This window comes from Neodiprion virginianus, chromosome 7, assembly GCF_021901495.1.
Source record: "Neodiprion virginianus isolate iyNeoVirg1 chromosome 7, iyNeoVirg1.1, whole genome shotgun sequence".
Taxonomy (NCBI): domain Eukaryota; kingdom Metazoa; phylum Arthropoda; class Insecta; order Hymenoptera; family Diprionidae; genus Neodiprion; species Neodiprion virginianus.
In genome coordinates, this window is record NC_060883.1 from 8309519 (window position 1) to 8327718 (window position 18200).

General features: G+C 39.6%; 1 protein-coding gene across 1 annotated transcript in view; it reads left to right on the forward strand.

Moving 5' to 3' along the window:
• Positions 1-18200, forward strand: part of LOC124308426 (peroxidase) — an 88064-nt gene that overhangs the window by 26358 nt on the left and 43506 nt on the right. Inside the window, exon 3 of the mRNA XM_046771134.1 lies at positions 8106-9024. Within this exon, the coding sequence (XP_046627090.1) occupies positions 8106-9024 (919 nt within the window). The remainder of the gene's footprint in view (positions 1-8105; positions 9025-18200) is intronic.

The following is an 18200-nucleotide window of genomic DNA, read 5'->3' on the forward strand; positions in this document are numbered from 1 at the left end:
GGCAAGAAAGCTGAATGTTACATTTCGCTAACTTTTGATGAACTTGAGATACGAAGAGCAATAGAATAACGTGTAGTATGGAACGCCGTTTTACTATTTAATCGCAAAATATTTTTAAAAACAATTCAATTTATTTTATAATTTTCAATTTTGATTACATATTTTTTTGGTAATTTCTTTCCAATCATTAATAATACATAAGATTAATCTATCACACTTTAATATGTTGTGGCAGATGTAAAATTGATTTTTTGTGGTAATTTAATTGTAACTTAATTTTTTTTCTGACATTTAATAGTAAAACGGCGTACTATCATGAACGGTGTACTATCATGAACAGAATATTATGATGACCTCACCTCCGTTAAGCTGGCACCAACACAATGGAAAATCGAAAAACTAACTATACCACAATTTTAGGCTCATTTTAGACTAATTAAACGCCACAATTCTGAATTTCAAGCTCTTCAAAAAACCGCAAAAAACGGTGGTGGTGCTAAGTTAACATTAAGCCAATACTACCACACCTAAGACTACGAAAGGGAAAACAATCCCTAAAAAATGAATACGCAGCAAATTCAGGTTGATTTGAGGCTCGTGAAATGTTACCGTGAGGAATGTTTATGATTGAAAATACTTTTTAAAAAAATGGTGCTAGTGCTCGCGTTGAGCCAGCTGACATTAGACCAGCATAATCATACCAAAAACTAGGAAAAGAGGCAGAGTTTCGAAAACGTGATTGTGTGAGAATTTTAGGCTCATTTCTGACTGATTATATACGACAGTCGCGAATTTTGCGCTTTTGAAAACTACAAGAAAAGCGCAAATCGGCATTGGATTGACGTCAAGTCAGTACCGCCACGTAAAAAAACAACGAAGGAAACTTTCGAATAAGTGATTATTCGCGAATTTTAGGCTCATTTAGGGATAATTATACGCTACAGTGACGAATTTTATGTTTTCGAGAAGAATGAAGACAAAAAAAGAAAAAATGTTACCTGATACCTTTTTTGATGATACGGTTTTAACTTTTTACAGATGTTCTTTTTGACGCAAAAGTCATAACATTGACTCGATAGGTTACAGTTTCGGAATTAAAAATCCACAAGACTGGAATTCAAAATCGTGCTACCCGAAAGGATGTGAGCTAGATTTTTTTTATTTTTAGTATGATTTGGTTTTTTCAAAAGCCAGAAATTTGGGACCACTCTACATGTTGAGCCTAAAATGAGCCTGAAATCGTTGCGTGATCGCTCTTTGGAAATTCTTTCCCCTTCCTTAGTTTTCGGTGTGGTGGTGTTAACTTAACGTTACCGTAGCACCTATACTATTTTTTTTTCGTCTTTTCGAAAGCACGAAATTTGGAACTAGTGCGTATGAAGAGCCTAAAATGAGCCTAAAATTCCTACGTGATCGTTTTTTCGAAATTCTTTCCCCTTCATTAGTTTTCGGTGTGGCGGTGCCGGCTTAATGTTAACTTAGCACCATCACCGTTTTTTGCGGTTTTTTGAAGAGCATGAAATACGACATTGTGGTAATTATTTAGCCTAAAATAAGCCTAAAATTGTGGTAGGTATAGTTAGTTTTTCGTTTTTCCGTTGTGGTGGTGCTAGCTTAACGGAGGTCTATACCTCACCATTCTGGTACATTTTGGCAAAAGGCTTAAGTCAAGTTCTGTCTATATTTGCCACACAAGTTTGAAAACGTGTATGGTTTGAAATCAATCATTATTGACGATAATATCAGAATAGTATAACGGTAGGTGTAATGTTTAAGCACGAATGCTAACAATAAGTCGAAACAGAATCTTGTACGCAATTTAAACTTCAGGAGAAATAGCCTTGTCCCCAAAGTTAACCCTCGGAGAACACACAAAGTCTGTCAGACCGTGTCCTCAAGTTCCGACTGTAACACTATTTTGTCTGAATTTTTTCAAACTATTACCCAAAATATAAAAAATTGCATAATTACATTTCTTACAAAATTTCCTTTTATTTATAGAAAATTTTGTATTCCGGAATTTTTTTGTCGAAGTTTCAATGTTTCTAGCGAGTCATTTCAAATACGGGGTATAATCCTACAATGTGTAAAGGATATCTGAGATTTTCCTCGAGTCAATCGGACAAGTATTTTTGAAATAGTGGACCGTACAAAAAGGCACACAGTCTTACAGAACCAGAGTGTTCTCCGTGACCGCAAAAATTGTACTCCGAGGGCTGAGGACGCGTGATTATAGAGCCTCATTTTTCGTTACTGGAACTGGAGGACTAACTGAAAATTGTTCGAATTCCGGCAGGACATTGCGTTTTGTTGCGTCACTTTTCAACAATCATCGCACTGGTCAACAATGATTTTGTTGCCCTTGATATTTGAGTGGTCTTAATAAGATTTGATCTCGACGACCCTGAGAGTCAGCGTAGTTTTTCTAAATTGGCTATTGTTATTTATTTTACTGACATTTGCATATATATGTCTCAGCAAAGCAATATTTAAATGAAAACTTGGACTTCTATTTTATATCTACAATTTATCGAAAAAAATATTATCAATGGCTTTAGTTATACTGAATTTATTCAGACAAAACCGAAAAAAATATAGAAATTAAAATACATTTTTGAAACTTCTCTTAGTTTCAGTTTTCTGTAGATTTTCTTTTATAATATTTTTGGGAACTATACCTTTGTAGAGTCCTGCAGCAGTAATCTACCATCATGTGACTATCTCGCCGACCCTGATATCTTTCCTTCATTTATCAACCTGAGGCGTGATGAACACGTCTCTCCATACCGAAGGCAACTAGGCTGGCTCACTGTCAGATTTAGGCGACTATATTATCTTGAAATCACTACTTACAACATATTACAGGGAAACTCTCCGGCTTACTTAAAAGAACTTTTTACTAGGCCTCAACAATCTGAACGTCCCTCTTGACGCCATGTGCCGTTAGTTTTTCATATACCGGCGTATCGTACATGACCTATTGCATCTTTCCGCAATTTATTTATGGCACTCCCTTTCCAATGAAGTTACCTCGTCCTCGACCGTCGCGATCTTGAAGAGTCGCCTTTTTGCCTACCTCTTTGTTCGTGATATGGATATGGATATGTCTACTTGAATTTTATTTTAACTGCATTTACTTTTTGTCCAAGCCGGCTCAGCTCTGACTAGTCACCGACCTTTTGTGTCTTATTGACTATCGCAATTAGTTCCTAATTAATATCAGGTTAGTTATGTTCACCATATTCTATCATTGGTTGTTTTATTTTATTTTATTTTCTTTTAGTTGAAGTATATTGTCAGAATTCATTACATTATTATGTTACCGTATTTATCAGAATTGTTAATATCAACTGTACCGTAATCTACTTGCCTAACGGTTTACTAAGGCACAATATACAGTACACCAATCAATCAATAAATCAATCCTTCATCACTCGTAAAACCCGGTGAAAGCGTTAAGATCTGACTTCCATCTTTGATTGGAAAATCTTCCGAAACCAACCCCTCTCTTTCAATACCAAATTAACGTAAAAAAAGAGCCAATTTGATATAATTATGATGTCATTAGTGAATTCTACGTCGTCAAATATCAAAATCACGAAAAATATCGAAATAAAGAATTTTTTTTCTAATTTTTTTTTTTAAGCTGTATTATTACTTGACATGATTGGACTCTTTCAAACCTTCAAAGTATCCACATACGCAAAAGCACGGACAAGAAAGCCAATTTGTCGAAAATTGTGATATAGACGATTAATTATTATATGTCTGGTCTGGCAGTGCATTAAGTATGAAAGCTAAATCTTCACATTCAGAGAAAAAGGCTGTTCTATGTAGGATAGGATTTCATGTGGGCATGGAACTTGTTGCATGATTTGAAAATCAGGTAATGCATCATAACGTAAAATGTCACATGATTATGTAAGCAAATGACGTTTTATTTTATAATAAGATTATGTATGATGCATTAGTTGAACAAGTGATCATTTAATCCATTTGCTCTGCCTCCACAGAATCACAGAGCGTTGCTATGTCGACGCCCCTACGAGGACGTGGCGCGAGAGTCGCCGCCCTAGTCGCCCATCAAATCGGGAAGAACTCCCGTAAGTTAATATCATTTATTGGCATGTTTGCAGTGTATGTACGTAAGTTTGTCGTAAATAAATAGTTGAATCCGTTTGCAATTGTTCACTTTAATTAGGATGCGAGTTGATACGTTTACTGGTCACTGCTTCTTTCATAGCGTTACCGGAAGATAAGCTTTACGGTTGTATACATTTATATTTTTTGATTGACGCACTATTATACAGGGTAGAGAAAAAATATGTAAACACTTAAATAATCGTTAGGGGTGGTCAACAGATAATTACCAAAGTGAGGTCTAACGTAATTTTCAATAAGAGATGCGAAGAAGTGACCTTGAATTTGACCTGGAGTCACAAACTCAAAATAATTTCAAGCACGACTTATTTAAAAAAAATATAAATCCCAATTTTTGACAACTCATTTTTATTGTTTGTCCGGTTCTATTCAGTGAAGAGCCATCTGAACCAGTCGGGAGACTGTCTGCGCCACGTATAGCACTATATCAGAGATCTTTAGGTTGACCTTCGAATCACCGTGAACTTTTACATGAAGGTCAAGTTTCAGATCATGATCAGATCCGCCTGACGGAGCCTGAAAACTTTTGGCTCATGTAATTTCCACGAAAATAGATATTTTTTAAATTAACCTATTATTGTTTTCTAGAGCTATTTCGATCCTCAGGAGTCGCTAGAAGTGAAATTGTTCGCTCTATTTAATTTCAGAGCGAAAATAATGGGCATCTACTTTAATAGAATGAGACCCCTGCAATGACCTTGAGATCGTGCCTTCAGGTGACATCCAGGGTCAACATAGAATTATTTATTGAGAATTATAAAAAACCTGACGTGAGATATTTTTCGTTTAACCACTCCTCACTAATTACTCGGGTGTTTCCAAACTTATTTCCCAGCATGTATATTGCGGCTATTTGGCGTGTAATTGAAACTTGTAACAATATTTAATCAGTGAATCAACCATCAATCACTTTGGAAAAGCTATTTTGTCATTCAATATTGTTTTTCATGAGAAGAAAGTGATATTAGCGGCTTGGAGGAAGGCGAGCGCCAGCATGACTCTCAAGGACAAAGAGAGGGCACGGGCCGGTGACAAGGAGAATGGAGGGGAAGAGGACAAGGAGCGTGGAGAGAAAAAGGACAAGGAGAATGGAGGGGCAGAGGACTAGGCGGATGGAGGGGACGAGGTTGGAAGGAGGAAGAGGTGATTCCGGGAGAACGGTGATCAAGGGAGACGTGGAAGAAATTGGCGCGGACGTGGCGGGCAGTATTCAATACAACGACATCAGCCATATACGGCATCAAAGTATTACAAAAATACAATAACATACAATTATAATTATTACTTGGCAGAAGAAAAATACACTGAAAAAAATTATAATGAACGTATTGATTTCAGAATAACCATACATGACTCTAATTTCTTAGATCTCTTAGAAATTCGTCTCATCCTTATACAATCTTTATGTCGATATTGAATAGCTTGATTACTCGTTGCGATGTCAAAAACGGTTTTTTCGCTCTCGAACGAAGGTTTTTCATACCGGATGTACCCGTCCCATTTTTTGAAAATTATCGTACTTCCGGGTATAGTTTGTAGTGTTGCCACACACACCCCCTATCAATATAAGGTGCCACATTTACTCGCGTCGATGTTAAAAACGGTTTTTTCGCTCTTGAACGGAGGTTTTTCATACCGGATGTACTCGTCCCATTTTTTTTTAAATTATAGTACTTCCGGAAATAGTTTGTAATGTTGCCACACACAGCCCTTATCAATATTAGGTGGCACATTCACTCGCGTCGATGTCAAAAACGGTTTTTTCGGTATCGAACGGAGGTTTTTCATACAAGATGTACCCATCCCATTTTTTGAAAATTATCGTTCATTCGGAAATAGTTTGTAGTGTTGCCACACATACCCGCTATCAATATTAGGTGGCACATTCACTTGGTTCACTAGCACGATTGAAGATACGATTTGTCCGGTTGGGGTGGTTTTCTGTTCTTAGGGCTCTTTTTGGGGGTGAATTGTGATGTTTGACACATTTATACGTCCTTCAAATCTGTAGTTAAGTCTGAGAAATTCAGTAATCCCATTTTCAAAAAACCGTTTGACGAACGATCCAAATTTCAACTAGGTTCATTGGGTCCGTCAATCTTCGTTTGCCACCTAATGGTATTCCGTCGGAGAGTTCCTGTCCTTTAAACCGTGTTTTCAACTTGCGTATCTGAGTTTCAAATCTTTTTTGAACATGTCCACAGCACTTGATCTTGTTGACTTCCACTTCAGGTCCGTAAGGCTTCGTTTTAATATTGCAGCATGGCTCTTGAGCTCTTCGTCAGCAATGTAGCCAACGTACTATGCATTGTACTTGTCTTTAGAGTGCTGGAATATCCTAATGACATCATTGAATCTTATGGTTCCGGAAGAGCGAGTTATTCGGCTCATGTTTTTTTTATGCCACAACTCCCATGCTGCCACAGTTTGTTTCCCCTTCTATTGGACACATGCGTTGCAGTAGGAAGACAAGACTTCGAGGTCGAATACCTGAAATAATTACAGAAACTCAACTAAGATTCAAAAACAAGCATTGTAAGACGAACAGTAATAACTGAAAAGCCGAGGTAGAAGGATCCTACGGACAATTGGGTTACTCAAATTCTTTTCGAACAAGAGATAGAACAAGAGATACAGAGAATTAAAATAAAATACCTCACCCATAGCACTCTCAATTACCGTACAAACACCATTCGTGATTTGTACCATCGCATCGTTTCTGCTATGTACCATGACACTTTAAGTAACGTTTCGCGTTTCTGATGCCGTTGAAGCCGCAACTCTCTCTTCCATAACTTTATGGAAAACTGCACCGGCCACTTTGAATGTAGCTTCCACCATACGCTTGACAACCGCATTGTACGTTGTGTGTTTGACAGGTAGCGAACGGTCCATTATGTCACAAAATGTTGCCAAGCTCTTCAAGTCTTGACCGATACAACGCATTGCTAATACGCCACGTGTATTTATTTCAAACATATTTCGTGTATTTTTCAATCGTTGGGCTGTTCTTAAAAGTTTTCATTTGGACACAGTTCTCGCATGCGATGCTGTTCGTGTTTCCCAGGCCTTCTAGTTTCAGTTCGGTCATAACTATCGACTCGCTACGCCTGTAGAATTATCATCTTTGTAATTCTCAGTTATTCTTTTTACCAAAGGCTGTTGAAATATTAGGAGCTTCCTTATTATTCGGTTAAGTGTGGTGGAAGATATTTTTTTGCTTTGAACGGCCAACTGGGCCTTATATGCTTACGCCGGAACTCCGCTCTTTCTGTTTCATTCTTCCGATTTTACTTCCACCAGTTTTTTCATATTCCGGTTTTTTTGTCCAGCAGTTTTTTTTTATACATAAAATCTGCAAAAAAAAAACAAAAAAACTTTCGCCGCAAACACGCGTCGGTAGAAGCTTATTTCGTGTATCACTAATACGATTTAGATACTTTCAGGTTATTTTGTTGGATTCTGCGAATATCATAAAATACCATCACTCAATGTTCACACAAGCAAATGACAGTGACACGCTGGATATTTGGCACGATGAATCGCAGGTTTTTGAGCGTTGAAAAATTTTGTTTGGGTTTTGTGATTCAGAACGGCTTCGATTTTTGTATCTTTGACAGGTCTCTAAAGCGCGCAAAATATCAGTACGTAAGAGGTGTGAGCGCGATGAAAGCAAAGCAACAGCGCTACTTGCACCAGATTGCTGAGGTTGGGTTCACATAGGCACGGTTTTCGAATGTTAGGAACAAGTGTTTTTCTAGAGATAGATATGATCCTAACGTAGCGCTTGAAGTAAAAAAACAATCGATTTAAAAAAAATTATTTTCGAATAATGTCGGTCATTTCATCGAATTCCTGAACGATGATTTTTTTAGAGATAGATTTGACCCTAAACTAGCAATTCCAAGCTGTACTGGTCTCCATTATTTTTCTTTTAATTCCAGGGCTTTGTGCATGATGGCACTGGTAGTAACGATTAGCTATTCAGTGAATCACACTACCGAGAATAGGAACGTAACATCCCTAACCCTGGATTCAGGTAATTTATTACATTCTACGTGGAATCTCATGAGAGCAGAGTTTGTCGATACAAATGTAACGGCATTGACTGACAGCGAGTGGCAGAGTGGAATTTCAGCGGGTCACGAGGCGATCAAAGAGCGCGTGACAGCCAATGCTGGAGCAACACCTTTGATAAATCCATCGCCAAATTTCAGACACCAATTTGCCGTCAGTACCAGTGTATTTGCTGGCCAACTAGCTCTCGCTGGTCTTGCGGAAATAGCGGCAACACGAGTTATTGAGAGAGGCCGACTTTTACTTGGAAAACAGTCATCGATCGGAGCATATTTTGATAGTGGTTGGGCATTGGACGGTGGGTGCAAAGAATTTGGAAATATTACCTGTCTAAAAAGCAAGTATCGGACCTATGATGGGACCTGCAACCATAAACGACAGTGGGGTTCTGCTTTCTCACCGTTCAAAAGGTCTTTACCACCGGACTACGGTGATGGACTTAGTTCGCCCAGGAAAGGAAAATCGGGCAAGAGTTTACCATCCGCTCGTGAAGTCAGTCTCCGTGTTCATTCACCATCTCCAAGTTCGAATCCATCATTCACTGTTATGTTAGCTGTGTTTGGGCAATTCTTTGATCATGATATTACGGCAACTGCCATAAGTCAAGGAACTAACGGCAGTTCTATAGCGTGCTGTCCTCCTGCAACTGGCCATCCAGAGTGCTTTCCTGTCCGCGTGGGACCAGGTGATCCGGTCTATGACGCCACTAAAAGTACCTGCATGGAGTTTGTCAGATCAGCTCCAGCTCCTCAATGCAGAATCGGCCCACGCCAACAGCTTAATCAGGTGAGTCTTAGTACATACCGGGACAATCTTTTGAAACTATACATACAATGCGCATGCGCCAAATAATTCAATCTCATTGGTCGGTGAAATCGCCCCTCGGCGATGTTTTCGTCTGCTTAGCAGGGTGCCAACGTACACGAAATGAAACAACAGCTGTGAATCTCTCGCGCGTAAAGCCGTGGATTGAGGTTATGTTGCTGTTTATTTTTACCTAGTGTGAATTGTCTCAGAAGAATAATATCGTTCAGCAATACCGTGGTCGATATCGGAAGATATTCAACCGATGCAATAAAGAATTTAACGAAAAAGCAAATATCAAATGATATAGAAATTGGGTGTTATTTATTGAAAGAAGAAATCTGAAATTCAATGCGAAGTGTATCTGCCTGAGCGGCAGAGCAACCTTCGATCTAATCGTATCGATCGACAGGTGATACTAGGTGTCCCTCAATTGTCGCGCTTATCTTCGGTGACCGCGAGATCTTTTCGATACACCAGTTCGAGCTCGACCATCGAGCACAATCTACTTGTACTCCTCTGAATATATATATCTATTGTTTTATTAAACTATGAGTCTTTATTCACTTCCTACATCAATATTTAACGGTGGCAACGAGGATTCATACGAAACTCCGTGTGTGAGAATTGTGAAATTCTGCGTTACGGTGGATTAAACGAAAAAGTGTTTCAACCACGTGTCGACAAATGAAAAGAAATGGACGAATAATTGATGTCGGGCAAACCTTCCGACTCTTCGTCGATTTCAAAAAAACATGTGGATAGCATCGAGAGTAGTGATGAAAACGAGAGGGTAAAGGACATTAATAAAACGGTTCAGGTGGTTATTAAAGAAGAAGCTCGGGTAAGCGGTGATCTATTACCTAATCAACAAGCGAAAATGTCGTTAATCGGCAAATTATCGGAGTTCAACGCGGCTTCGGAGAAATGGGAGGACTATATCGAACGGTTCGAATTCTTCGTCGAGGCCAATAAAATAACTACGGATGCCGAAAAGCGTTGCACGTTGCTAACCGCCGTCGGAGCGAAAACCTACGCTATTATAAAATCTCTCGCCTCACCTGCTTCTCCAAAGGATGTAACCTATGTCGAAATAGTAAAAAAATGTAACGGTCATTTCGGGAAAACAATTAATGAATTGCTTGCTCGTGTAAAATTTCAAAAACGCGATCAGCATTCGGGTGAAGATTTAAAAGACTTTGTTCGAGAATTGCGAAAACTCGCCCAGGGCTGTAAATTCGGGGGAGGGGCGGCGAGTTGCCTCTCGATATAATGCTCCGGGATCGGTTTGTAGCGGGAATTCGCGACGAAGAGTTACAGCGGTATTTGTGTCGACGTCACGAAGAGTCGGTCACTAATACAAACAAAGACGGATTATCTCTCGAAAAGGCTCTCGAAATAGCGTGTAGCGTTGAGAACACCGAGGAGCAACAAAGACTTCTCAAACAGGGAAATACGAATAAGATACAAACATCGAATAATAATAATAATAAGACTTCGAAATCGAAATCTCAAGCGAAAGGGAATTCCCAACGCGAGAAAAAGGCATGTTATCGCTGTGGAAAATCCAATCACGCGGCAGACAATTGTTTTTTCAAGGAAGCTACGTGCAACCACTGTAATAAAACGGGTCATATTGAAGCCGCGTGTAAAATTAAAAAAACCAAGCAAAGCGCGTCTTCAAAAAAACAGGACAAGCAAACAAATAAAATAAACGTCGACTCGGACTCAGACGATGTTTACATTTATGATATTACCTCGAAAACACACTCGGTTTCTATTGGGAAGAAATACGCGGTGGAGGTTAAAATAAATTCAAAAAAAATTTCTATGGATATTGATAACGGCGCGGAAGAATCGTTGATCAACGAAACAGCTTTTCGACAAATCTGGCCGGATTCAGAGCCAAAATGGCTTAAAAAAAAGAGCAATTTGCGAGCTTGGGGGAAACGTCCGATAGCCGTGAAAGGTACTACGATTGTTCACGTGGAATATAAAGGAATTCGCGTCGAGCTACCTATCGTAGTAACTGAAGAAAAGGGCGGACCAAACCTTTTCGGAGCAAATTGGTTTGATAATTTTGGTATTCGTGTCACGGGAATTAACTCGCTTTCTCAAAACGAAACAAACTATAAAGAAATACTACGGGATTTTCCGAGTTTAACGGAAGATAGCTTCCCAGGGCAGCGTGGCAACCTCATAAACATTCAGCTCAAACTAAATGCTCGTCCGAAGTTTTTTAAAGCACGCAGAGTCCCTCATGGATTTTCAGATCACGTTCACGAGGCGCTTTCGGACATGGTAAATAATAAAATGTTAAATCCAGTCGAACAATCCGACTGGGCGACGCCGGCTCTCTTCGTCAAAAAACCGAATGGGAAAACCCGAGTGGTAGGTGATTATAAAATTACGGTTAACCCGTTCATTAGGGATTCCGAGTACCCCTTACCGACAGTCGCTGAAGCACTAGCTACTTTAAATGGAGGAAAAATTTTCTCACAAATCGATCTCGTTAACGCGTATAAACAGCTGCGAGTCGATAAGGAAACTGCAAAAATCCTAACTATAAGCACTCCAATGGGCCTCTTCGAGGTAAATGTTCTTTTGGATGGCTTGAACATAGCGCCACGAATCTTCCAAAAATTTATGGATTCTCGATTGTAGGGTATACCGGGTGTTCTGGTTTATCTTGATAATATAAAGATTCAAAGCCAAACGCGCGCCGAACACGATGATCGGCTCCGCAGAGTACTTAAAAGACTATCGGATGCAAATTTGCGATTAAATACGGATAAATGCGTTTTCGGAGTACCAACAATGGAATTTCTGGGATATCGTATTTCGGATGAAGGAATAAAGCCACTGGCTACCAAAGTCGAAGCGATTAAGAAGATGCCAGCACCAAATTGCGTCAAGGATCTTCAGGCATTTTTGGGGGGACTACTCTTCTACGAGAGATTTTTGGAAGGCAGAGCAACAATAGCGGAGCCTCTACACAGATTACTTGACGCGGATACCGAATGGCACTGGACGAAGAGTCACCAAGAAGCTTTTGATAAGCTTAAAGACCTACTCATCAATGCACCTATATTGTGGCACTTCGACGATAAAAAACCAAACGTGGTTTCAGTCGACGCGTCACCATTTGGCTTTGGGGCAGTTCTTGCGCACACGGATGACGAGGGACAGGAACACTCGGTTACTTTCGCCTCAAAAACGCTTACAAAAACTCAGCGTAGATACTCTCAAATTGATCGGAAGGCATTGGCACTAGTTTTTGCGGTTACGCGATTTCACGAATACCTCGCAGGGCGGAAATTCACCCTCACAACTGATCATAAGCCGCTGTTGGGAATATTTAACCCGACAAAACCAACGCCAGAAATTGTATCTCCGAAAATCTTCAGATACTCAAAAACGCTAAGTGCGTATAATTACGAGCTAATTCATCGACCCGGTAAAAAGAACGAAAATGCGGACATGCTTTCGCGATTACCGCTACCGGAAATGGCCGAAGAAGAGGAAGACATCGAGTTTGCGAACGCTCTCATGATAGAAAACTCGAATCGCAATCCTGTAAATCCCGAAGAAATCGCGGTAGAGACGAGTCAGGACACCGTCTTGAAGAAAATAAAAAATTGGGTCATAAAAGGATGGCCACGTAAACCTCAAAAACAATACGTTTGTTTTTGGAGTAAAAGACAAGAAATATCTCCCGAAAAAGGCTGTTTGGTATGGGGAAATCGTGTAATCATACCGAAGAAGTTGCAGCGCAGCGTCCTAAACTTATTACACGGCAACCATCCGGGGATTGTGGAGACAAAAGTCGCCGCAAGAACATTCGCCTGGTGGCCAAGAATCGATCAAAAAATCGAGTCGCTGGTAAAAAACTGTAAATAATGTATGGAGATACAACACGCGCCGAAGAAAACTCCGACAGAAAATTGGATGGCTCGTCAGATTCCATGGAACCGCATACACTTGGACTTCGCGGGACCATTCGAAGGTCAGTTGTTTTTGGTGATGGTCGACGCCTACACAAAATGGGTAGAGGTGAGAAGAGTTCCCTCGAGACACTCACGACTAGTCATCAAGGAACTACGACAAGTCTTCGCGACATTTGGGGTTCCAGACACTATCGTATCAAATAACGATACGGCATTCTCGTCGTTAGAAATCCAAGAGTTTTATAAGAGAAACGGAATAAAAAGCTTATTCATAGCTCTGTATAATCCACAGGCGAACGGCCAAGCAGAAAGGACAGTTCAATCGGCAAAAAATTCACTTAGAAAGCTGAAAGATGGTGACTGGGAGACCAGGCTATCGAGATTTTTGTTGAAACAACACTCCACGCCGGTAACGACGACTGGCAAAACACCCGCTGAACTAATGTTTGGCCGAAATCTGCAAACACTCCTTAACAAAATAAAACCTGGAAATCAAGAAGAAGAAAATGAATTACCTAGAAAATCTAGGAACATTCGGAGTCTGGAACTTGGAATGAGAGTCCGCATGAGAAATTACCGTGCGGCAGGTCCAAAATGGGTAATAGCTACTATTATAAAGGAACTCGGAAAAAGAAATTATGAAGTAAAAGAAGAAAATGTGGGCATTATCCACAAAAGAGACATCGATCAGCTGGTAGCACTCCCGCAGCCTCTCCAGAAAGAGATCGAAGCAAACGACACACCAGGCTGCAGTCGGAATAAGTTGCTTGATTTGGCGACTTATAAACCTACCCAGGAGGAAGGGGATGATAACCCCGTTGATGAACTGGAGCAAACCGCTGATAAAGAAACACAGGATGAAGCGTCTGGTAGGCGCAAACGTCCTAAAAGAAAATGTGTGGAAGGCAGTAAAAACCGGTACCGCGAAAGTCTATTACGCGAGCATCGTCGACGGTCTTCCTTAACTACATATCGAGACAACAACTTGAAAATTGCCCTGAGCGCGATATTCCGCAGGAGCGACGATCCGGGCTTAGAAGAAGGGCGAAGAAGATGACTAAGAAGCCAATGATGGCTAACAACGGATATCGACAACCCAACTACGACGGGAGGGATGTCATGTATCTGCCTGAGCGGCAGAGCAACCTTCGATCTAATCGCATCGATCGACAGGTGACACTAGGTGTCCCTCAATTGTCGCGCTTATCTTCGGTGACCGCGAGATCCTTTCGATACGCCAATTCGAGCTCGACCATCGAGCACAATCTACTTGTACTCCTCTGAATATATATATCTATTGTTTTATTAAACTATGAGTCTTTATTTACTTTCTACATCAATATTTAACACGAAATGTCATTTACAAGTGGGAGTCTGAACAAACAGAGGTAGGTCAGTAAAAACAACGATTATTGTGAACAGAATCTTTATTTACATTAAATTAAAAATGCGTCTCATTAACGATTTATGTTTTGTGCATTTTATTGGAAATTAGTAGTATCCAAAAATACCAAAAGATCCTGTCTGATAATAATAGCTTCTAATATTTTCAGGTACGAAATAATTCATTGTCAAAGCGGGACTAAATTTGTCAGGCATGGAAGCATGTAGGTAAGTTTCTAATTACGTGATCTTTGACTATTACAATATTTCAACATGGATTCAATGATAGAACTCGTTTTTTTCAGCAGGCTCGAAGTTTAAACCTTGATTAACACGAGGAAAATTATGCCTTACCTGCTGGTCAAAACGTTTCGGTGGCGAGGATCCTGGTTTCTCGAGTGGTGCAATCATTATAACCATCGAACCTGGTTGTTCCGTCAGTACATCAGGTGCCAGAGTAAATTTCATCAGGCCATCGCCACCTTCTCAACATCGGTTGCGGCAAAATTGAAGAGCGGGATATACTACAGATGATAATGGCTGAATATCCCATCAGTTTACTTTGATTGAGCCAATAGCGATAAGTTTGTTACTTAACCGTTGCTGCCAATTCATTCTACCGAGGAATCATGCTGTACACCATTGTAATTCAAGCATTATTATTGATCAGCATTGTTTTTCAAACTTTATACCATTTAATTAGGTATCTTGTTTTGAAGCTTACTTTTACTTTCTTTGGCATTAAATTCAGATAAATAGTTTTTCAAGTTCTCAATTAGATTGTGGGGTTGAATTTTGCTAGGCAAACTGAATCAATCGAAATCTAGAATTGTTAAATAACTTCGGTTGAAAATGTCTTTAAATTTAATCTTAGTTGACGGTGTCATCTGGCTAGCTAGTTGCACGATAACTCAAAACCAAATGTAATTTTACACTCTATAGGGTCCTACGCGAGGACCGAAAGCTTGTGAATCTCCATTTACCGCAATCATTTCTGCATTTCATTTTAGCATTGCCTAGAGCAACAAAATCTGATTTTCAGATTGGAAATGAAACCTGAAACGCAGAAGTTATTCAGTAGCACGAATTGAAAACCAAGAATTTCATAATGGTCCCTGCAACAAAGGGACTCTTTCCAAATATCCTTGTTACAAGGTGATGTTCGGAGAACTATGAAAAAGATATGGTATCGGATTACATTATTTGGAAAAAAATCTTCATGAACTTCGTTGGAAATCAGATATTCATTTATTTTGATGGAACAAGGTACACAATCTTGAATACGATAAGTAAACGTCCTCGTAATAATGTTCTGACATTACTCTAAAACATTACAGATAGTGAGATATTTAAATTTCTTGAACGCTCGGTTTGATGTCTCATTTTTGAAAGTGATAAAAGTCAATATTACCGCCTGAAATGACAAGAGAGTGAGAAAGTTGCTTAGTTGCTTGAAAGTGGCGATGATCTTTGTACGTGTGATAAATTGAATAGGCAGATAAGAGTAGATATTAGAGATGTAATTATTTTGGCCGTATCACTTGTTGATAGAAAATAATTTCATTGTTATTTCTAATGTATGAAATAATAAAAGTGATCAAATAAAGTGTTCCCACCTACCTGCTGCGTTTCTTCCAAGCACCCAACATTCAAACAGATTTCTCATTTCAGTCGAATAAAGCCAATTTTCAAAGAGCATCTTTCATTAGCCAATTTTCATTAGCATCAACTTTCCGAGTCACTGCCTCGACTGTTTGAGATTCTAACCTCAATAATTCGTATGAACTACATCGCCGCCAGAAACAGAGTTTGACAGCTGGAACTCGGAGTGGCCAGCCTGCCCGAGTAGCCGATAAAACTCGCGCATTCGTATTGTATGTATAGTTTCAAGAGATTGTTCGGGTATATGGGTGATGCAGACAAGGTAATGTAGTAAAATATTATTTCTGTAGGTGCTGAAACCACAAGTAACCTTTTCTGATGAGCGTCCAATCATGAGCTAAGCGCAGCAGTTTTATGGTATAACCTTTTTCACTATAACAAATGTATTGGACGCTTAATGCTGCAACCCAGTTGGTCAATGCGAGCTTCATTTATGCCTGTGTAGAACTCTGAAGACAATCCCAATGAAGCGATGATTAAATTTTTTATATACATTTCGGGTGCTAGCTAAGAAAATTAGGTTGAACGAGATTCAAAAACTTCACACTGATAAGATAGATTCCAGAATTCGTGAGAAATTTGGCCCAGACCTGGCTGCATAGACAATGTCAGTTTTGGAATCGAGATATTTTTGGCATACTTTATAGGTTACATCGGTAAACAAGCCAGAATGAGGAAGTATGGCCTTATTGCTCACAGAAAATATACTATATGCTAAAATATACTCGAGTTTGCTTCATATATTGAGGATTTCCTGACGATTTATTATTAATTTGTTGATCTTGTGGTTAGATGAGGAGAGCATCTGTCATATTTTCAACTTTTTTAGCAAAGCGTTTTAAAGAATGCTTCAAATCAAAGAGTCGAAATTTCCATCTAAACGAAATGAATTTTCGAAGAAAAGTTACCTACACCTTGTATCTAAAATTTGAATATTTGGAACCGTGCTTTCCCTCTGCAGTTTACTTCTTTGGTTTTTTCAACCATAATCAAAATGAAAAAATCCCAATTTTTCAATTATAATTACGGTTAAAGAAATAGTAGTTTATTTTCCACGACCCCACAAGGCTTTAAAATTCAGATCGTGGATGCGAAATATCGACGATTTTTGGGAGGAAATTGATGAATTTTTTTTGTGTATATTTGTATTTCTAAACATCGAAAATTTATCAATATGGTTGTTGAAAAATGTTGCAGAAAATCATTACCACTCCTCTTATCTTGAACTACGCATCTGGATGAATGAGAAAGAAAAATGTGTGAACATAAATTTTTGACCGATGTCAACTGACACGTGTTTAAGAAACCAAATTTGAGTTCATAAATCTAGCTACACTTCGAGCGGTAGACCAAGCTCAAAAAATTATTTGCAGCAAAGATATTCGTCTATAAAAGTAGTATAGCAATAGGGGGTCTGAGTGCAAACACCTTCCTTACCGACCGAGCCGCTCCGCGCACCCCAGACGCAAACCCTTGAAGGTTACCCCCACTCTCGTCAGGTAAAACGTGCTCTGCCGTACCGACTTGAGGTCAAAAACGTGCAACCTTACTGACAGTTGTATCGGTCGACGGTGAAAAATCGCACTGCCTTACCGACAATTCTTATCGGTCGAGGGTCAAAATCATGCTGTTTTACCGACCGAAGGTCAGAGTCTCTATGTGGTGCTCGCCTGCCAATGGTAGAGGGCGCAGCGGAGGGCGTGAACTTTTTTACCGACTTGGATGTCGGTTACCCGTCCCGCATTCTTTTCCCACGATAGGACTGCTGATGTGTAACATCAACCAATTCAAATTCCTTTCCCACGGTAGGACTGCTGATGTGTAACATCAACCACCCCCACATTCTTTTCCCACGTTATCAACCACGTGACATTCCAAAATTAATAGTTCCGAGAATTGTTTCTTATCCACTCGGATATCGCTGATGTGTAACATCAACCACCTCAGATTCCTTTCCCACGTTATCAACCACGCGACATTCCAAAATTAATGGTTCTGAGAATTGTTATTCACTTACTCGGATGTCGGTTTGATATCAACCACGTGACATTTTTTTGGCTTGTAACTGTCATGTGAACTCTACGACGAATTTTGAACGGGTTCAGTCAAGACCAGAGTGCAAGGTCGACCGATAGTCGCGGTATATTCGGAGCCGTGGATCAGCGG